Genomic DNA, 24,799 nt, shown 5'->3' on the forward strand with positions numbered 1-24,799 from the left:
CCCGGCCCAGCTAGGCGCCGCGGTGGGTGTCGAATCTTCTCGTCACCGATCTATAGCGGCTTGGCTCATCTGAAACGCAAAATGGCATCAAATTGAAGAAAAGTCCTGTCTTGAGCGGCCGGGGATTGGGTGAACCTTGAATTGGGTTGATGTTGAAGAAGCTGGAGCTAAGGTTGACCCTGAAGGCGATGCGCACGGGATCTCTTCCTTCCTTCCGCCCATCAAAACCAACCAATGGGCGTTTTCCAGAGAGAGATCGCAGGAGCCGCAGACACGGGCGTCAAGGCTTGCTAGGGTGTTTGTCCACGCTTTTAAATTCTCCTTCGAGAGTGTGATCGTATGATCTCCCCGAACCCCTTGGTTATGATCTAGCATGTCCTACGAAAGAACGATATCATGATCATATAAATTGATTAATGGTATTATCATAATTCAAAACAAGTTTTGGTGATTCATGAACCGGAAGCTTTCCAGCGCCGCCTTGCCCTGAAGATTAAAACAAAATGCAGAACGACTCTATCGTAACGAATCAAGAGAACATCATGCAAGAGGGAATCTAAAAGTCGTATAGACAAATCCCCGTCGTAGGAGGATCGTAAGAATAAAGGTGATTATATGCTGGTCGTCATTCATGCCTTGATCTCGTACTTGCGGCGGAACATGCCGTCGATCTCGGTGAGATAGTATGTGCCGGAGAAAAGTGTCTCAGGGTTGCCAGAAGGCTTGAAGTCCTTGGACAGGTGGGCGTGCTCACGGAGTTCGCACATGGCCTCGTAGTCCTTGGGAGACAGGACAGTCCGGGAGTTGAGACGCTTGTGCAGATTCAGGTTCTCAACAATGTATGAAACGTCGCCAACAATCTTGGCGCTGAACAGAGAGCTAGCAAGACCACTGCCGTAGGAGAAGAAACCCAGGCGCTTAGGAGGCTGGCTAGGGTCGAATGTGACGTTGCTGAGCAGAGAGCAGAGACCAGCGTAGACGGTGGCGGTGTACATGTTACCGCACAGGGTGGCAACGTCAAGACCAGGGCGCACGCGCTCGGCGAAGCGCTTCTTGGTCAGAGCCATGAAGGTCTTCTCGACGTTCTTGTCGGTCAGAGAGGTCTCGTAGTCGAGATCACGCAGCTCGGGGGCAACTTCAGCAAACGCGGGGTGGGTGGGGTTAGCGAGGAAGTCGTTGTAGAGCATGCGAGCGTATGACTTCTGCACAAGCTTGCAAGTGGGAGCATGGAAGAGGATGTAGTCGAAGCGGTCGAGGGCAGTCTTGGACTCGTCCTGGGTGACGCCATTGGTGCCATTCTGGGCCTTCTCCTTCAGGGTCTTCTCACGGGTACCGTAGGCCTTGTAGCAGGCATCAACGGCCTCAGTGTAGCATCGGAGGGAGAAGTGGCCGTCAACAACGGGGTACTCGCTGGTGAGATCGGGCTTGTAGAAGTCATAGGCGTGGGTGATGTACGAAGCACGGAGACCAGGTTCGAAGGCGATAGGGGCGTCGGGACCGATCAGCATGGCCACGCAGCCAGCACCACCAGTAGGGCGGGCGGCACCCTTAGCATAGAGAGCAATGTCACCACAAACAACGACGGCATCTCTGCCGTCCCAGGCGGAAGACTCGACCCAGTTGATGCTGTTGAAAAGGGCGTTGGTTCCTCCGTAGCAGGCGTTGACAGTGTCGATACCCTCAACGTTGGTGTTTCCGTGGGGAGTGAAGAGCTGCATGAGGACGGACTTGACGGACTTGGACTTGTCCAGCAGAGTCTCGGTACCGACTTCCAATCGACCGATCGAGTTGGGGTCGACGTTGTACTTCTTCATGAGGGAGGAAAGGGTGGTAAGGGCAATGGAGTAGATGTCTATACAGGGAAAATTAGTATCAGTCGATGGAAGTCGACGACGGAGTCTAAACGTACCCTCGCGGTCATCACAGAAGCTCATTTTGGTCTGACCGAGACCAATTGTGTACTTTCCCTCACTAACGCCATCGTGCTTCTCCAGCTCGGTCTGTTCGAGACACTGGCTGGGGAAGTAGACCTCAATGGCCTTAATACCGATGTTCTGGGGGCGAGACATAATAGCGGTGACGGGAGGAAAGACGGGTGGTATAGTCGGGTGGAAAGATGGTCAAGAACAACCACAACGAAGAAGATGGAGAGGAGGAGGATAGAAGGGAAAGAGGCGAGAAGAATAGGAAGAGGATTGATTGTGAAGGAAAGGCCCAGGGGTGCAAACGTGGGCTGTATAAGTAGTCCGGGATGGGTCAGGCCAGAAAATGCAGCGTAGGTCCTGTCCCTGAGAAAGAGTGGTCCCCTCCACCCCTCCTCCTGAGGCTTCCTGGCCCAAGAATAAGATTGTCCTGGGGACACAGCTCGAGGACCTCATACAGCCGATACACGCAAGAATGTCAAAGAAAAAGCGGCTAGTGCAGCGGTTGTGCCACTCGAGAGCATTGTAGAGCTCCGCCAGTGGGGCTGATACGACATTTTCGCTTCCGAGGGGCGAGCCCCGTGCCTGAGGCTAGTGCGTGGCTGATGCACATCCCCTTGTTCTGCTGTATACTTGTGTAGACTACTCCTCTCCACGAGTGACCATGTCTTTTACAATTGTGTCAAGATCAGTATCCTCCTCAAAGTCGGTATACTCTATAGAAACCTTCCCCTGAGGCTATCGAAGATCATCCCACACATTTCCACCTTGGTTGCTGGCGTGCTGAAAAGTCGACCGTACATGATCTGGTATACGCCGTAAACTTCATCCTGTTCCAACTTCCGGCCTCGCAACAAACAACAACCTCCCCGATCTAAGGTGCTTCATTTCTCCTTCTGTCCGGACTCACCGACTCTTCCAGTCAGCTCAATGAAACCACTATGCTTACGATATTTGGGTCAACCTTAGCTCAATTGCTGATGCACCAGCCACAGCTACAAACTACAAGTGTCGATTCCATGGGTAGATCCGTCGTACCAGCTTTTACACTGCAGGTTTGGTTATCGAGTATATGCCGTCAGGGTGATCGACCCCTACCTGCAGTCAGCTATGAAAGATACTCCGCTACTTCATCCTGGATCCTTGCTGCCCGTATATCGGCAGTTGTGATAACCTCGTCTGGTGCAAGCCCCCAGCTGCGGCCAGGTTAATACTCTGCTCCTCAGCAAATCCAGTCACAAACCGCAGTGATATTGTCATCACAAACAGGATTCAAGAGTGAGACTCTCGCCGGTTGAAAGCAGCAGTGATTGTGATTAATATTACAGTGTAAATGTCATCTTGTCAGGCTGAGCCGCCGAGTCAGGACTATACGTCCAGCGCGGCACGACTTGCGGATACACTCAGCGATCGGGTTTTACTCGGCGTCCAAACGTCTTACTTGTCACTTTGCTGAGGGCACGGTCGAACAATCCAAAGTGGGACATTCGGCCACTGCAATACATAGTCAAAGGCATCAGGCTTTCTGTTCCGTATACCAGTGATGCGTCAGTCAATCCTGCTAAGTGAAAGTTAGGTTAGAGTTGCCGGGGCAAGAAGACAGCAATCGCCGGGGTAAGTCTTCTCACATGAACAGTGTTTCTTGCTTCTCATCCCGAAGGCATCAAACCAAGGGATACCGTCGTGGCCTTATGGAGAATGTAACGGAGTACGCTTTCCTACAAAGCTGCGACATCGGCTCCCTCCCGTCTCCGGGACCGCGGAAGATGAACGAGGACCGGTGCAGGTCCAGGATGCCAGGATCTCGATTCTAGAAGCGATTCTAGAAGCCCTTGCTTGTTGACTGACCCTGGTCCCCAGTACTAAAGAGATTGATAATCTTATCTTGTGGGTCCACTCACAAGCTTGATCCTCGTTTACCATTTCATTACTATTCAGCTCTCCTGGCTCCAAGGGCAGCACATGCTCTACTTCAACCGGTCGCTTTGTCTCTTGGATTATGACCATATCATCATTTATACATTTATTTAGGGGCTCACTTGGTGTCGTCCTACAGGTTTGTCTAGGTTCTCACTCGCCAGGGCTGAGCAACTATCAAATGCGACGAGCCTTGTCGGATTGTGAATTGCGGCCAAAGCTGCAGTCTATATACAATAAATCTAACATAGTCTTGCTTTTGCTCGATCTTTGTGTATTGGCCCTTCCATTCACCAGAGTGGTGTTTTGAGCATCGATTCGGATATATATTTCGGCATAGGTACTGCGAATTAGGATTCTGTATGGGGCTCTTCTCCTGGGATGAAGCATCCTGCCTTGGTAAATGCCAATATTCTAACCTGTATCTTTACCTTACCCCCCAATCAATCGCAAACCACCTGGAGAAAGTCGCATGATGGAATATTCCGGACGGATACCTTCGACGTTACAGCTAGAGACATTAATCTTCTACCGCCCATACATATCCCGTATTTACAATAGAGCGTCACTCTAGTAGACACGGGTAAGCATGTATAGCAGAGTCTCACAGTAGATCTCCTGTTTTTGCCATAAATTTGAACAGCCCATAGATGCCCGCTTAGTCAGGCTCTCTTGCGATGGTACATAAATTGCTATGCATAGTAATGCGTAATGAGTAAGCCTGCGTGATCTATGCTCAAACGCAGCCTGCGTTGATTGAATCAGACCCTGGCCACCTTTATTGCTTTAATTCGCGGTGACGGGTCTGATTCTTGATATGCACTCTTTGCCATGGAATTAGGGAGCCTTCTGCAAAGAGTTGCCTCAGGACTGTACCATATATTGAGTCCTGTAGTGACTGACCTGGAATTGCACTGGAATTGCCAGTCAAAAGCCTCAACTTCTCCTTAATAATCCCTAGATCCTGAAGCACTCTCAAACTTCTGCCTGATAGTGTCAGTGGGTCTGTCGGAAACGACTGCGCCACGCGTGAGTTCTGAGACTCGCCGGCGAGTGCTTGGGATGCCAAATGCCAATGCACGCCAATCAACCAAGTGGCTTTGCTCTCCCTCACTTCACCTCACCCGTAATCGACTCTTCCCGTCCACTACGACGGCGAGAACACTCGACCGGCCCCTTCTCTTCATTGCGCCAATCATTCTTTATTCTGTTGGTTCTGCTTTGACCGTTCCGTCACTGGGAGCATGTCTATGCTAGTCGTTCCTTTCCCCAGATCATGACCCGCTGCGCCGACCCCGACTCCCCGACTCCCTGTCTAACACGCAAGGCTCTTTGAAGCCTTGAATCATTCGTCATGACTAGAGACCAAAAATACGATTATGATTCCCTACCGATCCCATCCTACGAGGAGGCCACCGCCGACCGCCCAAGCTCGTCCCGAACCCATCTCGCTGGCGATGTGACCGACGATCCGGCCACGGAAGGCCAGGCCCTGCTTCACGATGCCCGTGAGGCCGCTGCCCGCGACGGGCCTCAGTCCCGACCTCACGGCTACCACCCTCCTACCGTCGAGTCTGCTCGGAATAGCGTCGATGACCTATACTCTTCACCTGCCGCTTCGGAAAGGGGTTCGCTGGAGGAGTTGCGCGGGGAGCTCGATCAGATGGATGTTGAAGATGGCAGCCAACAAAGCTCACGTTCGCGATTACGGTCTCGGCTATCAAAACCGTTCAGTAATCTGAGCAGGACGCTATCGTCGATACATCTGCCCTTTCGTCGGTTCCTACCTAATTTCAAATTCACCATTAACCTGAACTCAGCCCGGACGAGCTTCAATAACAATGGATGCATCATCATGCTTCGCTTGTTTGGGTTATTACTTGTCGTCGCCATCATATACCTCTTCGTTGTCTCGGATATCTTTAACTTCAATTCACGATTCATGATGGGCCAGACTTATAGCGCGGCATCAGTGGAGAATTTTGTCCAGGGCCATATCAACGAGACTAATATCGCGGAAAACCTGAGGAGGATAACGGAGTTCCCACACATGGCGGGTACCGAGGGAAGCTACGTGCTTGCGGAATGGATACAGGGAGAATTTGAGCTCGCAGGCTTGGAGACGATCGAAATGGAGGAGTACGAAGTGTATCTGAATTACCCGAAGGAGGATGGACGGCGCATAGCCATTGTTGATCCGCCAGATCTTAAGTGGGAGGCTATTCTTGAGGAAAAGGACGGCGAGACACCGGTATTCCACGGGCACTCGAAATCGGGGAATGTCACGGGTCACCTCATTTATGCAAACTATGGATCTCGGGCAGATTTTCAACATTTGGAGGACCAAGGGATCAATCTCAAGGGCTCCATCGCTCTTGTTCGGTACTATGGGACCGAGTCAGATCGCGCTCTGAAGGTCAAAGCCGCTGAGCTTGCCGGTGCGGCGGGCTGTATTATCTACTCCGACCCGTCGAATGATGGGTTTGTACGAGGCCCGGCATACCCGAAGGGTCGCTATATGCCCGCTGATGGCGTCCAAAGAGGCGCCGTGAGCCAAATGTCGTACGTGGTTGGGGATGTCCTCTCTCCAGGATTTGCGTCAACGCCGAAAATGAAAACGAGGTTAAGTCTCGAGCAGACAACAGGCATGCCGGGTATTCCTAGTCTCCCTTTAGCTTGGCGCGACGCTCAAAGGCTTTTGCAGGTGCTCGAGGGCCATGGCTCAAAGGTACCGAAGGAGTGGGTTGGCGGCGTTCCCAAGGTCAAGCAATGGTGGACAGGCGACGACAAATCGCCTATCGTGAATTTGATGAATATTCAGGATGAAGTGGACCGACAGCCTATTTACAATGTTATAGGAAGGATTCACGGGATTGAAGAGCCGGAAAAGAAGATCATTGTCGGCAACCATCGCGACTCTTGGTGTTTGGGAAGCGCAGACCCAGGCAGTGGGACCGCTGTTTTCTTGGAGCTTGTACGTGTCTTTGGCGAACTCCTAACATTTGGCTGGCGACCATTACGCACGATCGAGTTTGCCAGCTGGGATGCAGAGGAATATAACTTGATCGGTTCTACGGAGCATGTGGAGGATGCTATGGACAATCTCCACGGAAATGCTTACGCGTATATCAATGTTGACGTCGGTGTGAGTGGCACGGACTTCGAAGCGTCTGGATGCCCTCTTTACGAGCGCGTTGTCATGCAAGTTTTAGGCCGGATTTCGGATCCCGTCACAAATGAGACCTTGAAAGACATTTGGTTACAGAAGAACAAGCGATTTGCACCTCTAGGAGCTGGAAGTGATTATGTCGCTTTCCAAGATCTTGCTGGAATCTCCAGTATAGACTTTGGATTCACCGGAGAGCCATTTCCCTACCATAGTTGCCACGAGAACTTTGACTGGATGGTAAAGTTTGGAGACCCTGGATTCCAGTATCACAAGATTCTGGGCCAATTCTGGGGCTTGCTGCTTCTCCAGTTTGCGGACAACCCGATTTTACCGTACGACGTGGAGGTCTACGCAGAGCATCTGGCCGGTTATGTCATTGACCTGGAAAGCTACGCAAAATCCAAGAATGTGCCCATTGACAACAACGCATCAGGAGATTCCTCCGTTAACCTGTCGCCCCTGTATAACGCCACCTCGAAACTTCGAGCGGACGCAGCGCAGTTCCAGCTGTGGCCGAAATTGTGGCACGACGCCGTATGGGGAGCCGGCGGTTTTGAGAACAATATCATAGCGCTGCAGCGCATGTCGCACAATTTCCGGATGGCTAAGCTCGACGTCCACCTGCTGGATGATCGATATGGCGGCGGAGTAAGTTTACATCTCACATCAGTCCTTGATATAACCAACTAACAAGATCATCAGATACCCAACCGCACGCAATTCAAGCACGTCGTCTTTGGCCCTCAGCTCTGGTCCGGCTATGACGCAGCCATCTTTCCAGCTATCCAAGACAGCCTCGAAACGAGGAACTGGACCCTGACGCAGGAATGGGTCGACCGTATTGCCGGTCTTATCATCGACGCGGGCGACAAGTTATTACATGACGATTGATCTCGATCTCTTTCTCCGCATTCCTGTCCTCGTATATATCTACTCTTCCTTCCAGCCAGCGACTGCGCCTTTTGCATATATCATCCCTAGGGGGTTTATCTATTCGACTACTTATTTCTAACTAGACCTATCTCTACCTACCTACTCTACCTTACCTTATCCTTGCCTCTTACTCGCGGTATATATATTACACCCATCACCTTTCTTACTCCTATGCTATACATAGCTTTCTCATTTTCACCAGACAAACTTATCATTTTTATGCTTGTTCATAAGCTACCCCATGCAATTTCCTCAGTCCTTCCCCACCGGTTACTACTCGCTCCAAACGCATCAACAGCTGAAACAAAAGCTTGATTTGGCTCGCTCTTCTTGCGTCCTATCCGTACTAACCTCTTTACCTAACTCACCGTCAACGCGTGTCGGATTCTGCCTAGCAGATATGCCTAAACGCTTTCTGTGCCTTACACCGCACTGTACTCTACCTGCAGATATCCACCGATATTTGCTCCCTATTTCCAGTTGTGTATACCTATAAGCTAGTCCTCGTTGCCTATCTACCTAACTTATACCGTTATAATTCCATCACATCCTACCTTCCGAAGCCCGGAGTCAGCGGCTACAATACACATGTAGCTTGTTTGTATGCGAGAAGTAATAAGCTACCCGTCCAAACAGAGAGAAGAAAAGGAAATAAACAAAGTGTACTAAAATCTCGTCCATTCATTGCTATATCCTACATCCACCGTAATTATCATTACCCACGGCCCTCTTGCTATGCCACCCCACCAGGACGTATAATTAGATATTAGGATATGATAGCAAGGAACAGAGACACACCTGCGTCAAGAAACATGGTCAGGATAGGACAGAAAATAACACGCAATGCAACCAAAAGCTCCCAAGGACCTACTCTGGTCTTAACGCCCCTATTGAACTCATGCCCGTGTATGGATTGACTAGATAAAGGAAACTTAAGGAAGAAGAAGAAAAAAAGGGAGCCTTTACTCGCGCGGTACGCCAGGCGGTATGATATGGTATGTATCGGACAGATGTATATACAGGAGTGAAAGGAAGAGGGAGGGACAGACGGGTCCTTGGTAGATAAAGACCATGGCTGATGGGCGCGGATGAGGTAGAGTGGTTATTATGAGGCAAGGAAAGAAGATTGAGATGACGATCAGTAGCATTAGATGCTTTGCTCGGCCCAGCCCGGTGTAAAGGAGAATGTCCGCTTCATGTTTCCCAGTGATAACGTCGCAAATACCACTGGTTAAAGGAGTAGAAGGGAGAAGGGAGTGACAAGAAGGTTAGTTACGGAAATGAGGAGTCAGCGGCCTGTTGGGCGGTGTTTGATGAGCTTCAGTGCTCAAGGAGGCTGGAGGAATGGTGCTATCATGCCCTGGAATTATTGTCCAGTTCGATCACTTTCGGAAGCCCTCAACGCCTAGTGTAGGGGTCTCAACCATGCGGTCGTTCGGCACGCCTTCATCGCGTCTCCGGGAGAAGAAACTATCGCACTCAGATATGATTTGTGCCCATTCTGCAAGAGCACGCCCTGCGTACTTGCTAGACGCGATTTTATCATCGGCAGCAGCAGTCAGATCATTCTTCTTCGAGGTTTTCTTGGTTTCCACATCGATACCGGTCACGTTCTGCTTCATGTCCAACCCGGGCGTGCCTTTTTCAGGATTCTCTTCTGCCCCAGAATCAGTTGTGTCATCCGAGGTCGCATCGCTGTCTTCTGACTTGAGGGTTGATCTCCGAAGCTGCAAGTGCAATTGCGAAGCTACAGGGAGAGAAGGAGTGTAAAGGCGTTTGTTTTTGCTAGGCCACTGCGGTCGATCCATCCACTCCAAGGAGAACTTGAATGTGAAGGGTTGATGCGGAGTTTTTGGCCTCTGCGGTTCGCTAGGAGCATTAACACCTAGCCAACTGACGTCTGGGCCTTTCTCCCCAGCGGCAGGAGGGTCGGACACCGTCGTATCCGAATCGTCTGAGCTGGTAGTAGGAGATAGATCGTCGTTGAATTTGGAAGCACCGAAAACGGCTTTCAGAATGTTCCATCGCTTTTTTGGGAGATTCTGAGCTTCGGAAAGACCATCTGCCTTGGAGCCATTACTATTCGTAGCTTGCTTGGGGACTGACGGAGGCAGAACACGATCAAAAGACATGAAGAGATTTGAAGGTGACATTGGATTATCACATCGAATTATTATTATTCGGCGCCCCGGTGCCGGGGTGCAGGGCGCAGAAGACAGTGGCGCTGCAAGGCCGGCTTCCGCTTTCGTTTGAGTGGCGATGTAAAAATCCCAGAGACGCTGAAGTCTATTGGACAGAGTTTCGTATATTATCCTAAACCCATTAGTACTCACCAGACTGTAAGGTATCGGTGACTTACGAGTCAAGTGGCGATGGATCTCCATTGAACCTGCCTAGCCGCCAACAAAGCAAGCGGTGGAAATAGGCGCGGACCATAGGACTCCAGTGACTGAAGTAATGATAGAACAGTGGCTCATCAAGGAGAAATCCGAGGCAGAGATCCGCCTTTCGTTCCTCGGAGGCGGTCCAGGTACCCCAGATGCAGAAGAGAAAAGAAAACACCCGGACCTCAGTGAGCGAGTTATGGCTTTGCATCATCTGACGACATGCTTCGAGCCAAAACTTCCAGTCAAACAGGTCCATTTCGATTGACCTTGAATATCGTGCAATGATAGGGATAGCTTCCTCGACAAAATCGCATAGCAGGAAACACGCATTGTGATCAAAGAGAGATGTTCGCTGCGCAGTTGTTTTCATGATCATGCAGAAGGATTCGGCGTAGAATAAACGTGCATGATGTGGCTCAAGCGATGAATCGGAAAGATAATCTCGGAGCAGTATAATCAAGCGGTTCTCGGCCATGGAACGATGACTGTTGGCGGTGCCCAATGGAAGAGCCGAGGCCGAACCCTCGGCACCTTCAATGAAATCATCGAAAGTGATAGCGGCGGTATTATGAGAACTTTCTGGCGCTTGATTTTGCGATTGCTTGTATAGGGTATCCTCCAGAACGACAAGAATTTGGGCGTGAATGGGAAGCAAGCCAGGCGATAGGATGCGCGCGCTCTTCTCGATATAAGACGGAATGGAATCTGCGTACAGTAGATGGATGTATTTGACGAAAACGTAAAAAAGATCCGTGTCTCTGCCGCACCACCGAGACACCCAGGGACTTTGCCACTTGATCTGATTTATGTTCAGAGGGACCTCGGGCTTCTGACGAAGATACCGAACCAATGCCGTGTGTGCGTGAAAGGATAAAGAGCGTAGGCCTGGAGGGAAATTTGACGTGAGTTCCTGAGCCGTCGCACGGAGTCCAGTGCTCTTATCCACGTGAGACTCGGCGTATACCCGCCGATAGATGTTTGCTGGTATATTCCACAGCCTCACAAGCATTTCTGCCACGCCTGGACAAAAGAAGTATGCGTAAGCACAGGCTTTACCACAGAACGCCACCAAACTAGCAGGGGCGTGCCTCATGGACATCCTCTCGACCACAAACGCCATCTGAGACAACAAATTTTGCGTGAATATGTTCCTGATGTTATGATGGATAGACTCCACAAGGATGTCCGATCCAGAGGATGCTTCGGATGATTCTGAGATAGACGTCGCCGTGTGCTTGTATGGCTTGGATGGCGGCGTATCTGGTGATTGCGCTGGAAACGGGATCCTCCATTCCGGTCGAGACATTATGCCCACCACTGCTTCCAGATATACTGGCCTGTCCGTACCAGAAATGGCTTGATTATTCTTCCCGTTTAGCATGTCTAGCAATCCGATCCACCATTTATTGAGTATGTTTACTCGTCGATCCAGATCTTCGGGTCTCAAAGCTCTAATACTCTGCGGAGAATGTGCCCGATTGAGAAGTGGCAGGAGCGAGGAGCGAATAACATTCGCTTTCAGTGCTGTAGACTTGGTCTGAAATCTGGCGGAACATTAGCAATCGAAGACAATATATACGTTAGCTACATACTTCTGAAAGTCGGCTTCAAGACCACGGAAAGCGCTCCAAAGTTCATCTCTCTTTTTGGGAGGGTCCAGGTTTCCAGAGATATTCCCAGGGAATGAGGTCGTCTTTGCCGCTGGGGGAAGTACTGGAGTCGAAACGTTGAAAGATGACGTGAGCCTCTCAAGAGACCCCTTAGCTAGCAGGGAGCCTGGTGACGGGCTGCTAGGGGTGCTCGGACTGTCCGCTCGGCTTTGAGTTACAACGGCGACCATCGGGCGTCGAGGGCGTTTGGTTAATATTGTTCGCTTGCGGGTTGGAACAGCAGGTTCCGGGCCAGTCGCCAAATCCAAGCTCCCAGAGCTTCTGGACGATGGAGTCTGCGAAGCAGAGTCCTCGCCCTGGAGGGTCCGGAGACGAGCAGTTTTTGAGGAAGGAGAGGTAGATCGGGTAGGAGAGCTTGACATCCAGGGCTTTCGCGCGAAACTAACAAGTCTCCCAGACATTGAACGAGCCTTAGAGGGGCGAGCAACAGGTGATGGTGCCCTAGTCTGCGGGATCTTCGGCGGGGCATCCGAAGACTCTGTGGCCGACGCATCGGTCAAGTCTTCGGTTGAAACGGTAAAGCGAGAGACAGCGACGGTCGATTTGTGCTTGGAGCGGCGGAGAGAAGTCCGCCTCAAGATGTCCTTCCCAGCCGCGACATCTTCCTTTGAAGGCGACTCGGGCTGTTTTTGAAACGTCAAGTCGGAGAAAGTCCTTCGAAGCCCAGGGGAGCCCGGTTCGGACGCAGTTAGGTCGGGAAGGTTGTTGTAGCTCGCGGCACGGGATAACTGACTGTTCTGGTCATCCTGGTGGGTGGTCGCGACCTCGAGGTCAGGAGGAGACATGGTCAGGAATGGTGAATGCTGTCTGCAGTTCCGCGGGAAGCGCTGCTGGAGAGGTGTTGCTCACCCCCCCGGCCGGGGGTGGACAGTAGCTGTTGCTGACTCTGATGAGACCAGCTCCTCCATGTAAAACAACCGATGGCGAATGGGACTATTGCATGTGCAGGCGGGCACCGTCGGAAACCATTGAGCCCGCTAGGCGACAACAGGACGGGGGTACTCGAGAAAGGGCTCGGAAGGTGGTCACTGGAGCGATGGCAGTGCAGGGCAAGGAGCGGCGCAAACAGAACCAAGAGGCGACCACGACAGATAAAGAGGGCACAGCACTTGGCGAACAACGAGGGGCTGAAGCCGATTCCTGGGGTATTAAGACTCGAGGCTTCAAAAAATCGCGGGCTGTTTGCGGGCTAGGGACGGAGAGGGTTAGCTGTTGGAGCAAAGGCAGCGTAGCCTTGGGAGGCGTGCGGTTGATCGACAGCGGAGGAACGATGAATTGATTAGTAGCAGCAGCAGGGCAGCAGGGGTGAGATTGAGATCGAACAAAGGATTCTCCCTCCTCTCCTTCTTCTGTGTCCGCCTTTCCTTTCAAAGACAAGGAGCTGAACGAATGGAATGAAGTCGCCGGAGAAAGAAAGGGAAACAAAGAAACCAAATCGGGTATCGATAAGCGTATTACCGATACTTTACGTACCTTGAGCGACGCCGTTGCCGATGCCGTAGCTGACTGCTGACCAGAGCCAGAGGCAGGAGGAGTCGATCAAGGAGAAGAGGATTTAGGGCCTGTCCAGTATAAATAGATGCTGGGACAGCCACGGGTTGACCGACCTGCTTCGTTTTTTGGTCAGATCTGGGGAGATCTAAATCCGATGGCTGTGAAGGTCACCGCCACCAGACAAACACTATTGATGTCGGCCTGGCGCTGTGGAGAGCTTCTTCCTCCAGTCGTAGAATAATATAGTCGCTGAGAAGAAAGACATGCTTTGAGACCCATTATGATTGTCGCATTATTTCGACTGCGCTACTCAATAGCTTCGAGTCTACTAGTAGCACTGGTATTTGTAATGTACTGGAACAGGAATTACCGGAGGCAGGGAGTAGTTTAACTCTCCTACAACTGACTGACTGACTCGACGAGAATGAGGTTGTTCGAGTACTTGGGCATGATCCAGCTGCAAGGATCATAATAAGAGTACAGTCTTGCTTGCAGGGCAAGTGTAACTACGACTTCACCTGCAGATGCCCCCGTACGTTCCCGAGGAATCAACCTCCTACAGGCGTTTGAGCTGATCATGCGCAGTACATCGCTACTACTCTACCTCCCTGTCCTTAGGATCGGTATTACTTTGTCTTCAGTACCTCCAAGCTGTCATCTTGCTTTTTGGATCAAGGAGTTGCAATTGCTGCGGAAACCACGCAAACAACGCATTGGTTGCTGGCGTAGTTGCTATCCAGCCGCTTCATTTCGCCCAAGAAACTCAAAACTCAACCCAATCTGCGCCAATTCTGACCCATCACACGTCTTGTCCGTCGGGCTACCCAAAAATGGCTCTATACTTGATGCCCAGATGACGCCTCAATACGTACCGCCTGCTTTCCGAGAATGTTGTACAGGCTCCCGGTGCGTGACTACATACCTCCTGCTGTGTACCGGACGACCAACAACATTCCATCAACCTATCCGGCCTTTCCCACGAACTCAAGTCGACCTACTCAAGCCGAGCTATTTGGTTTGCTTGACGGGTGTCCCCGCGTCTTCAATCGGTCTGTCCTGGCTTAACTCGTTCTTGGTGTTCTCCAGTACCACTTGTCACCACTCCGAGAGGTCAATTCGGCGTTGTACTAGTTCACTTGGGGTTGGCCCAACGGAGCCGGGTAGACTACACATGCATCATCGCGCAGGAATGCGGAGTGAGGTTCTCGACTACCCGAAATAGTGAAGGCGCTGGCGGAAAAGGGATGCCTAGCGGCCTACGCAGCCCTGTAGCTCTGGAGCAGCCATACATCGCTAGCTTGGCTTTGCCCTTGATAGTATAGAAATCCCTACTTTCAACTCAAGTGGTACAATTTCCCGTACACGAACCAGTACATTGCTGCTTCTTTTGTTCGGCGGATTATTTTAGGACACTGGGGTTACAGATCTCCGTTATGAGCGGCGTGATGACTACAGCGTGTCGTACAATTAAGTCATTGTAACTCACCTCGAACCCTGTAATCTCACGCCACTGCCAATTTAACTGGGCGCGCGATTAGTTTGAGTCGGGCATTGAAAGATAGTGGGAGTGCTGTCAAATCTGTCAATATCAAAAACCCCCACCCGCCCAAACAACCCCAGGCCGACATCGGGATTGCTCTACTTTGGGTATGGGCCAATGGATATGACAACTCAAGGAAATTTCATATGCTCCAAGTAGGTTTAATTTACAGAGTTTCTTTAGAGCTCAGCAGGAGACATCATCGAGTCTCAATCCCTCTATCGGTCCACCTCCTGGACCTTGCTCTCTAACAGTATAAAAGAAATTAGTGAGCGGCATGAGAGTCGTCCTCATCCTCCTCAAACCAGCTCTCCTCAGCGGGAGCGGACTCGCCAGTAGCGGCCTGACCCTCGACATCGACCTCCTGGGACTCGTAGGAGCTCAGCTCGTTGGCGAGGTTGGCCTCTTCGGGAGACTTGGGGGCAGCGGGAGCGCTGAACTTCTGGACGTGGGCATCAGCATCGCCGGGCTTGATGGGAGTAGGCTTGTAGGCGCGGAGCTCGCGGAGGTAGAGATCCTGGACAGGGTCGGCTGTAGGATGTTAGAATTTGTTGGCTTGCCGCGGGAGCCCCAACTGCGCCGATTATACGTTGGGCAATTGATGGGTCCGTGTAATAAGAGGGTGATGCACATACCGCGACGGACAGCGGAGGTCAGGAAGGTGCGGCGAGCGACAGAGGGGGCCTGCTGCCGGGCGACACGGGCAAAGAGGGAGGACTACGAAAGGAGTTAGCAACACAGACCGAGCTAAGAGGCCGGGTATAGCAGTTCAGGAAAGGACGTACCGAGGCCCTGAGAGACTGAGACATCATCGTGGCGGGAGTGTAGATGAGAGGACTCAAGGATAGAATCTGCGAGAACAGGAATGCTTTCATCCGTGAAGCCGAAGTTGGAGGTTGGACGTTTGCTCGGGAGTCTTCGGCTTGGCGGATGACTCAGCGCGGGCTGCGGCTCTGCATCTTAGCACTAAGAGTGACTCTTCAACACCTTCACCTCACCTCCACCTCTTCCCTCCTCCAACCCCTCGCACCATTTTGCTGTCTCGCACGGCCTTTCTTGTCTTGAAGCTTCGCTGTTGCCGCTTTCGTACGAACTCGATTGCAGCAGCATCTCAGATTCTGTGACCCTTTTTTCGTGAGATATCGCTCACTCACGGAGACCTTGACTGGTTTTATCGCGGTCGGAGAAGTCTGGTTTCAAGGCTTCGAAGGCTCTTTGGAGTCATCTCGCAGACCTCCTCTTGTGTGCTTCCGCTTAGGTGCTTTCTGGTTCTCGAAACCAGTCTCAGTTCCGGAAAGGTAAAGCATCACTTGAACAGCCTGACATCCTGCTCTTTGTTCACATCTATTTGAGGCTCCAGTGCTTCAGAGAGGTGGAAAAGCACCATCCAGGTGGCAATATGGTTTCAAGTCATGGTCTTTGTCTGCTACTATGAGGCTTTGTTCCATCATAATCCACCAGATTATTTCCATCGTCTTCATATCGCTTAGGCTTTGAGCTGACATGACAAAAGACAGTGCCGCAGAGACGTGACTTGAAAGACAAGTTCTCGATATTTGCGACGCTGGTCCCATCTCATTCTTTACTACTACCGAGAACGAGCTACTCGATTCTCCTTCGTTGACGGATTATAATCGCCAACCTGTATTCGCCACTGTTCATTCGTTTTTGCGCCCGCAAGAATAAGCTTTCGGTCAAGAAGTCGAAACTGTCAAAACCGCCCCGCGAAGAATCGAAGGAAGTCAGACCGCTTAAGAAAATGGCCGCTATCTCTGGTGCAGCTCTTCAAGAGGGTGGGACGCCGTGGAGGAAGAATTTATCCGCCCATGTCATCTGCCCCGAGTGCAAAGAAGTGCCCCCGAATCTGGAATTCCCCGGCTCTCACGAGACGGTTTGCGGCTCCTGTGGTTTGGTTCTTGCGGATCGAGAGATTGACATGCACTCTGAATGGCGTACCTTTTCGAACGATGACCAAAACAACGATGATCCGTCGCGTGTTGGTGATGCTACAAATCCGCTTCTGAATGGCGATCAGTTGGAGACACAAATTGCCAGTGGTGGTTCCGGCCGGGTTCGCGACTTATACCGTGCGCAAAACAAGCAGTCGAGCGACAAGGCGAACAAGTCCCTGCTCGCTGCATACAAGGAGATTGGTGCACTCTGTGATGGATTCAACATACAGAAAAACGTGGCAGACACTGCGAAATATTTGTTCAAGATCGTTGACGACGCAAAGGCCTTCAAGGGAAAATCGCAGGACGTTATCATCGCCGGATGTATCTTCATCGCCTGCCGCAAGTGCAAAGTTCCTCGTACCTTCACTGAGATCTTCGCTGTCACCAAGGTTTCAAGGAAGGAAATCGGACGTATCTACAAGGCTCTGGAGAAGTTCTTTACTAGCCAGAACCTCGAGCGGGCTAATGCGGTTGTGTCGAACGGGGGCGTTCCCGACCCTAACGACGCCTACACTGCAACCACCTCTACCAAGCCCAGCGACCTCTGCAGCCGTTTCTGCAACCTTTTGGATCTGCCTTTCCAAGTTACGAGCGTATCGTCGGCACTGTCGGATCGCGTAACTACAGAGGGAAATCTTGCCGGACGCTCGCCACTTTCCATTGTCGCGGCGTGCATTTACATGGCCTCATACCTCATGGGCCACCCCAAGTCCGCAAAGGAAATCTCGCAAGTCGCTCACGTCAGCGACGGCACAATCCGCGGCGCTTACAAGCAACTCTACACCGAGCGTGAGAGCCTTGTTGACCAAGAATGGATCAAAGATGGAAAGGGAGCGCTGAAGAACCTTCCTCTCAGTTAATTTGTTCTCTCATTCGAGCCGAGCCGTTGATGGCTGCCACTACCACCCTGGTCCTATGATCTCAGGCCCATCTCATTCTATTCTTCCCCAATCTGCCTATTTATCCGGTTTTATTTGCTAGCTAGAATTTTTGCGATCTACTCAGATCATTCTTATCGAAGATACCCAAATGTCAAAAAAAGAAATAAAAGCATGGATCTAGGCCAGGATAGAGGCTCGTCCCTCCGTCTGCGCCTTCATACCTTTCATCGTCCTTTTCCAGTTTTTTAGTTCTGGCGTTTGTATGTCCTAGAGGCATCGCGCAGTTAAGCCGCGCAGTTAAATCAGGAAACCATGACCAAATTGAGATGAAATATCATGCTTTGATTTGCCCCATAGCGCACGAGTTTAGATACGTAGACCAGTCCATCTACAAAGAGGCATGCGATCTTGACCAATTAGACCCTCAAGCCCCCATGCAGCATGCCCACATGGCCGGGGGTCAATAGAAATCTCCAATCCGAATACGCCAGGGCCAGGCCGCCAGACCCAACCCCTGTGAGGCCGTTAAGCCATTTTAATCTGGACTGGATATTTTTGCTTCGCATACAGTATACAACCAAGGGCTCGCGTCAAGGCCAAAGCATGAAGGTAAGAGTCAAACTCGGGTCATGATTTGGTTAAATGGAGTGCGCAGTACTTGCAGCACGCAGCGAGACACTTATTCGGGGTAGGCTAGATACATTCCCTCGTGATAGAAGGCTAATAAAAGAGAGACATGGGTACGACGGACAAAGACAGACAGAGTACAAGATAGAAGAAAGAAGACGGAATCAACAAGACGCGTCATGCCGAAAGAGCGTCGTCGCCGTCGGAAGGTCTCTTGCCATCGGCGGCGACAGCTAGAGACTCAGAGACGGCCTCGACCTTGTCGCCTGAGACAGCGGAGGGAATATCCACTGGCTTTTCTGACGATTCAGGAACAGTTTCGACCTTGTCATCTGAGACGGCGGAGGGTATCGCGACCTTTTCCTCCGAGGAGTCAAAGCCACCTGGTATGGTAGATGATAGTTCTTCTTCCTTGGTAGGTTCCGCCTCCGCGGGCTCTGGTTCTGACTCGGGAATTGTATTTGTAGGCGTTGACTCGGGAACTTGTTCTTTCACGGGCTGTCTTGGGGGATCGACTGCACCACCTGACATGTTTCGAGCCAAGGGCGGTGCCATCGGGGTGTTCCAACCCGAGGGATCTGATGAGGTCGAGGTTGTGCTAGACTGCTCGCCCTTGTTACCGTCACCGACAACTAGCTTGCCGTCCTCACGAACTTCCCAAACGTTCCATGTCTCTGTGATCTTGATCTCGGGGATGGTCGGCAGTCTGGGGCTGGTGCTCTCGACAGCAGGCTTTCTCCGTGCGGGTCCACGAGCTCGGCCCTTTCGAGCGTCACTTAACGGACCCTTTTCAGCGGGGGTTTCTTGCTTTGGTTGAGGTTTTGGAGGTGCTTGCGGGCCAAGTTGCAGACGGGAGTTCAGGTCGGAGAGGAAGCCCGCCTTGATAGAAGCGATTTTGCCTCCCATTGGGCGAGCCGGGACAGCTGGTTTTGATTTGACGGACGCGTCCTGTGCCTCTTCACCATTCGATCGCGAGAAGCGGTTTGCTGGTCGTGCAGGAATCTGAGGCTTGGGTCTGTCAGGGATAACGGGTGGCTGTCGCTTCTCCACAGGAGAGGTCGGTTTCGTCGAGGCATCCACTTGAGGAGGCTGTTTCTTCTCAGGGCGGGCTGGGATGGTTGGTTTGGATGGCACATCCGGGCTCGTGGCCTGCTTCTCTTCTGAAGGCTCTATCGTAGTCACAAGCGTTTGACTCTCCGGAGCATCCTCCCAAATATCCCGACTAGGGAACCTCTGTTTTGCGAGACCCGGGCGGGAGGCCGTCGGCTCTTCTCCATTCAAGATACGCTGCGCAACCTGGTGGCTGTCGATACTGGGTTCACGACTTTTACGCGCCTCCTCTTGCTCCGGGAGCTCGAAGCGGCTTTCCTTGGGAATATCCGGTGTGGATACGGTGGTAAGAAGCTGGTGACTGTTGGGCGAGTCTTCCCAAATATCTTCACTTGGGAATCGGTGCTTAAGCATGTCTGGGCGCTTCTTGAAGCGTTCCGCTGCGGACATGGGGTTGTTCTCTTTCGACTCATTTTCGGGGAATAGCGGCTCGTACTCCTCGACATCTTCGAGGGGCGCGTGATCTTCATGAGAGTTGTACCTGGCTAGAGCAGGAGTACTGCCACGACGGGTGGCATTTCTGCTATTCGAGCGACTCTCGTTGACGCTAGGAGTCCGACTCCGGCCTTCGTAATCATGGCTTTCCCTCCGGCTGAAAGTAGGGGACACTGCAGCGTGCAGATAAGCAGATTCAGGGCGCACTTCATCAGCAGCTAGAATCGGCTCTTCATCATCTTCTCCCTGTGCCCGGCTAGCGATTTCTTCCGGATCTGGCGTATGAGCGAAACCATCAGGGTGGTCGCGGTGGTGATACGGCTCGTCAATGTGGATAAAGCTAGGCTTTTCCTTACTCTGTTCACCCGCGTCTACTGCCGGAACGCTTGCATTCTTTAGAGGGGACTCAATAGCAGGACGGGAGTCACGTTTTGAGTCTGGCGGAGGAGATGTAAGGCGATGGCTGTATTCATCAGATGCGAGGTATCCGACCTCCTCTTCTGGTGTACCGGTAATGGCAGGAGACGTCCCTTGAACTTTCGTTAGCACAACCCCACCATATATCGCAATTATGTAGACTCACCTAGTCCTGAACCAGTTATGGCGGAGCCGAGAACGATCTTGTTCAAATCATCGCTACTCAAAGCCCAATCGGGTCGTGGCGTACCCACGCCGGATCCGTACTGTCCTTGTTCCTCCTTGACATATTCATCTGGATGCTTCTCATACCAGGCCTTCTCGAACTTGTCGTTGGAGGGCACACCATGTCCATGTAGGCCGTAGCTACCCGGAGGCAGGGAAGCCTCGCGACCACTGCGAGTTCGGTGGTGACCGCGTCCAGACCGCGAACTTGGCTGCTCCAGGTAAGGGCTGGGAGAAGGAGCTTGTACATCACCGGCATTGGCTAACATTGGAACTCGCTGACCAATCTCGGGAATACCATGCTCCTCATCATGAATTGAGTGTGGGCGCTCGAAAGATGTCGTCGAGGAGGCCGCTCGCGAACCTTGGACAGAGTAAATGGATCTGACGGGTCTTTCCGACTGCTCATCCTGCTCCGCTGAGCCTATCGTTCCAAACCCTGCAGCTGCAGCCTGGCTGGAATCCGTGCGGGTGACGGCCTGCACCTTGGCCTTGGCGCTAGAGGTGGGAAGAGAAGGTCGAGGCGCATGGAGCTTCAGATCGCTAGCCACATTCCGGGTCTCCGCGGGGGCAGTATGTTGGCTGTCCGAAGCGTTCAGGGCATCCAAATCCTGGTACTCAATGCCTTCTTCGCCGAGCGATGGTATCGCCACACTAGGTGGGCGAGAGGGCAAATCATTGGAAACAGTTTTGGACAAGGTCGATCCGTTTGGAGGCTCATTTAAAGGAGAGGGTGCGTAATTTGAGCCCATGGGGGACGCAGTGCGATCAATGCGCTGGGTAGGACGGGGAGGTATCTTCGGCATGTCTGCGGACTTTTCAAGAGGTGACCTCGCTGGCCGAGGGGGTATGACGGGGCCCGTTTGCGTTGTCATTATGAATTTGTATGTGAAGTCAATCGAGCGGAGCTAGAACTGAGCACTGGTTAGCTTATCGGGCACTGTCCAGCAATTGAAAGGCTGCGTGGCAGTTTGACGATTGGCACTAGACGAGGTATAGGAGGAATGCCCGCAACAACACAATCAGAATGAATTGCAGAGCTTGCCAGTCCTTTATCTGGGCCAATATGAAATAGGCTTTGGCTTCAAATTCCCCGAAACGAGCACGAGGAGGGGAAACTGCATAGGCCAGGTGCAAACAGGGCATTGTCCTATAGATAAGATAAAGAAAGCCAATAATAGGATGCCCCTGTCCGCCGCGGAGCAGCTGAAAACAGGAGCAACATTCTTTCAACTCTGGGGAACGTTTCTGAAGCGTGATATAGGGGGAATCTCGAGAGATGCACTCACCGAAGAGACACTGGTCACAGATATAGTAGTTGTGATAGCCGAGGAAGGTAGAGAGAAGCTATCAAGTGGTAGAGCAATGCGAGAGCTCAGCAAACGTGAGTATAAGATTGTGGAGGAAGAGTATCGAGAATGGCAGTATAGGAGATCTGGAGAATTGAAACAAATTGAAAGGGCAAAGCAAAAGGAGCAGCAGGAGCAGCAGATGATGTATGACTTGAAGCTGCAAAACCAGAATTACGGCCATGTACGAAACCCGGTGGCCATAAAACGCCGCCTAACCGCTTTGTTGCTGCCACGGCCCACTCTGCCCGCGCGTGACGTGCTCTGACGCCATGCCAGGGCCGCGCCTGGGTCTAGAAACCGTATGGTGACCGTTTCGGGGCTGTGAGCCAACAGATTCGCTCGTTGCAATTACGCGGACCCCGTACTGCACTGCCATTTTTTAAAGTTTTCAGGCTGATGGAGTACGGACAGAGAGCATTACTGCAACAACCTCTACGGAGTATCAGCAGCTCTAACACCCTAACAGCATCAACTTCCCGGGCCTGCTTATGAGGGGTTGTCTATACAAGTGCTGCCTTACAATCTTGCGCAACCTGTGACAAGACAAACGCATTCTCTCCGTTTTAGAAAGTCCGTGGCCGATTGCGGTCGCCAAATTTTTGTTTTCCGCCATTCGGTCTCAGATGAGGCATTTTCTTGACTGGCATGCATAACGTCTCAGAGCCAAATCTCCAAGGTATCCCGTACCTGGGGCCATCCTGGGGCCATCCCGCATTGACTCAAGGGCCAGATACAAGGCATGATAGACTCAGAGACTGTGCCCAGGGGCGCGGAGATCGGCAGCCTGCTTCTTTATCAAGACAACGTTAATCGCTCATATGGTCTGGATCAGAGCCCAGGGGGTTTTCTCTCGAGTATGAGTTCCTTGCAGTGCTTCTTATCAGTTCACCTGAAGTTCTTCGCCATGGCCTTCAAAGATCTCCGTTCAAGCGGGGCTAGACCCGGCCCGGTTGGAAGCACATATCAATTTTGGCCGGCCTGCTTTACAGAGTACTGCTACGGATATAGTTGGCCACAACAAAGTATCAGCTCTTTTTATCACTTAAGCTGTATCCGGCGTACAGTTTGAAAACTTTGCTTCATGCACATGGCCTGAATCACAGGCCTGGATCGATCGAAGAGTCCAAGACCCTGCTGAGTGGGGTAGCTGCGCAGGTCAGCGTCCCTGTCGTCACTGACATTATTATTGGCAGCCTTATACAGAGACCATTCGGTGCTCATGGAATCCCATCAAAGGCGAACACGCTATATCCTGGCACGAATGAGTTGACTTCACTGTCCGTAAAAATCTGAAGTCAGGACCGCTGGATGCACTCTCAAAACATGTGCCCTAGGCAGGGTGTGGATTATCAAGTTGCACCTGACTGGTCGGTGTCTGGCCACATCACCCGAAGCGGTCAGCCACACTTTCGGGGGATCACCGTGAGTCCTTCTATGGGATGGGCTATAGCCTAACCCTCAAAGCTCTGCTTTCCTTCACCGCATCCAGCTACTTGGAGCCCTCTCATCAAACGGTCGACAACGTGCTGTCGGTTGTTGGCCTCAAGCATCCTGGACATGATTGCCTCAATTTTTAATCACGCCTCGATGAATCTCACAACACAGGAAACAGCACCTACCCCGTACGCAGGAACAGAAATATAGAATCGTTCGTGTGCCATGGAAGCGCGCCATTGGACAATATCAAGTTATCTCAAGCCCGTCTCATATCTACAGTAAGCTAGTTATGGCATCTTGTTGGCTGTTGCCTGAGATTTGTCGCTGGCCTCACGAAAGTGCTCAAAGAGTGACATTTGTAGGCATCCAAGCCACGTTGCGAATGCCTCTACACTCCAAGAAGGCAGTATATTGTGCCCCTGCGCGCCCCGGGCCGGAAGCCCCCCTTGAAAGAGTTGGGGGCGGACCAGCTCCAGGAACCTCACGTGGGGCACACATAAGGCTGGTTTGCTGCCTCTGCACTGGTGACCGCGGCCACAATCATCGTGGAGGATCGAAGTTTTGCCAACTGCGAAGTATAGACTCCCAAAGTACGGCCACCATCCCGGTGTGCGGTTCCTGAACTAGACTGCCTTTGAGCTCTCCGCCACAGGAACCGCAACTTGAGGACGGCACGAGGGCTTTCTCCATGGAGCGCGAAGCACCTGCCAAAGCTGTGCTCTACAAACTATGAATGGGCCGTTAACAGTGTGGCACCAAGTCCAAGAGCAACTTTTGCATACACATTTAATCCAAGACTGTAATTTGCACCTCGTTCCACGGGCTACAGTGGGGCATATTACGGATATTATTAGCCCCAGAAAAGTTTGAGCCTGAGGATCCCCCGTTCCTAGCCGCTCCTGGTGGATGTATTTATTTCAGGTCGTATCGAGGATACAGCAGCCGGTCTGTGGCTGTGACTCAGCCTGAGCCGGTCGTCTTCAATCGATTTCAAGCCGAGGCATTTCATAGGTTGATCTCCTATCTGTTGTTGGGACTTACTGATATGACTTCAAGGCGCGAGTACTCTGAAGATAGTTATCTCTCTATCTCCCATATCACACATGGTCAACAGGTAACTACCGCTATTCAGGATGCAAAAGTCCTCCGCCGAGTTGTCTCAAGCCACTAAGCGGCATCAAAACATCGCTGCCTTGACGCGCCGCAGGGCTAGACCAACTATCACATACTGATACTGCAACCTCACCTGCAGAAGGCCACGGGGTGAGCATTGAGGCGTGGTCCGTGGACACTCGATCAGTCCTAACTCCTGACTCCCGCTTTGACAA

The 24,799-nt window shown here is 51.8% G+C and overlaps 6 protein-coding genes across 6 annotated transcripts; 2 read left to right on the forward strand and 4 right to left on the reverse strand.

The window, feature by feature from the left end:
• Positions 1 to 629: 629 nt before the first annotated feature.
• erg13 (hydroxymethylglutaryl-CoA synthase) lies at positions 630 to 2,069 on the reverse strand (the record flags this gene model as incomplete). The annotated part of the gene is made up of 2 exons (XM_026745019.1): positions 630 to 1,852; positions 1,910 to 2,069. The coding sequence occupies 2 exons, from the start codon at positions 2,067 to 2,069 to the stop codon at positions 630 to 632; spliced, it is 1,383 nt and encodes a 460-aa protein (XP_026605885.1).
• A 3,124-nt stretch (positions 2,070 to 5,193) lies between these two features.
• DSM5745_03004 (M28 family metallopeptidase) lies at positions 5,194 to 7,899 on the forward strand (the record flags this gene model as incomplete). Its single annotated transcript, XM_026745020.1, has 2 exons — positions 5,194 to 7,656; positions 7,711 to 7,899. 2 exons carry the CDS (start codon positions 5,194 to 5,196, stop codon positions 7,897 to 7,899), a joined length of 2,652 nt encoding a protein of 883 aa, XP_026605886.1.
• A 1,424-nt stretch (positions 7,900 to 9,323) lies between these two features.
• Positions 9,324 to 12,783, reverse strand: DSM5745_03005 (DUF1765 domain-containing protein; the record flags this gene model as incomplete). Its single annotated transcript, XM_026745021.1, has 3 exons — positions 9,324 to 10,254; positions 10,301 to 11,872; positions 11,921 to 12,783. 3 exons carry the CDS (start codon positions 12,781 to 12,783, stop codon positions 9,324 to 9,326), a joined length of 3,366 nt encoding a protein of 1,121 aa, XP_026605887.1.
• Positions 12,784 to 15,297: 2,514 nt separating this feature from the next.
• On the reverse strand, positions 15,298 to 15,841 carry DSM5745_03006 (ATP synthase subunit H; the record flags this gene model as incomplete). The annotated part of the gene is made up of 3 exons (XM_026745022.1): positions 15,298 to 15,563; positions 15,668 to 15,749; positions 15,818 to 15,841. The coding sequence occupies 3 exons, from the start codon at positions 15,839 to 15,841 to the stop codon at positions 15,298 to 15,300; spliced, it is 372 nt and encodes a 123-aa protein (XP_026605888.1).
• Positions 15,842 to 16,791: 950 nt separating this feature from the next.
• On the forward strand, positions 16,792 to 17,847 carry DSM5745_03007 (transcription factor SUA7; the record flags this gene model as incomplete). Its single annotated transcript, XM_026745023.1, has 1 exon — positions 16,792 to 17,847. One exon carries the CDS (start codon positions 16,792 to 16,794, stop codon positions 17,845 to 17,847), a length of 1,056 nt encoding a protein of 351 aa, XP_026605889.1.
• An 825-nt stretch (positions 17,848 to 18,672) lies between these two features.
• Positions 18,673 to 21,557, reverse strand: DSM5745_03008 (Aim21 family protein; the record flags this gene model as incomplete). Its single annotated transcript, XM_026745024.1, has 2 exons — positions 18,673 to 20,570; positions 20,624 to 21,557. The coding sequence occupies 2 exons, from the start codon at positions 21,555 to 21,557 to the stop codon at positions 18,673 to 18,675; spliced, it is 2,832 nt and encodes a 943-aa protein (XP_026605890.1).
• Between the last annotated feature and the right edge of the window lie 3,242 nt (positions 21,558 to 24,799).

The sequence above is a fragment of the Aspergillus mulundensis genome (assembly GCF_003369625.1).
Source record: "Aspergillus mulundensis strain DSM 5745 chromosome Unknown scaffold_2, whole genome shotgun sequence".
NCBI classification, from domain to species: domain Eukaryota; kingdom Fungi; phylum Ascomycota; class Eurotiomycetes; order Eurotiales; family Aspergillaceae; genus Aspergillus; species Aspergillus mulundensis.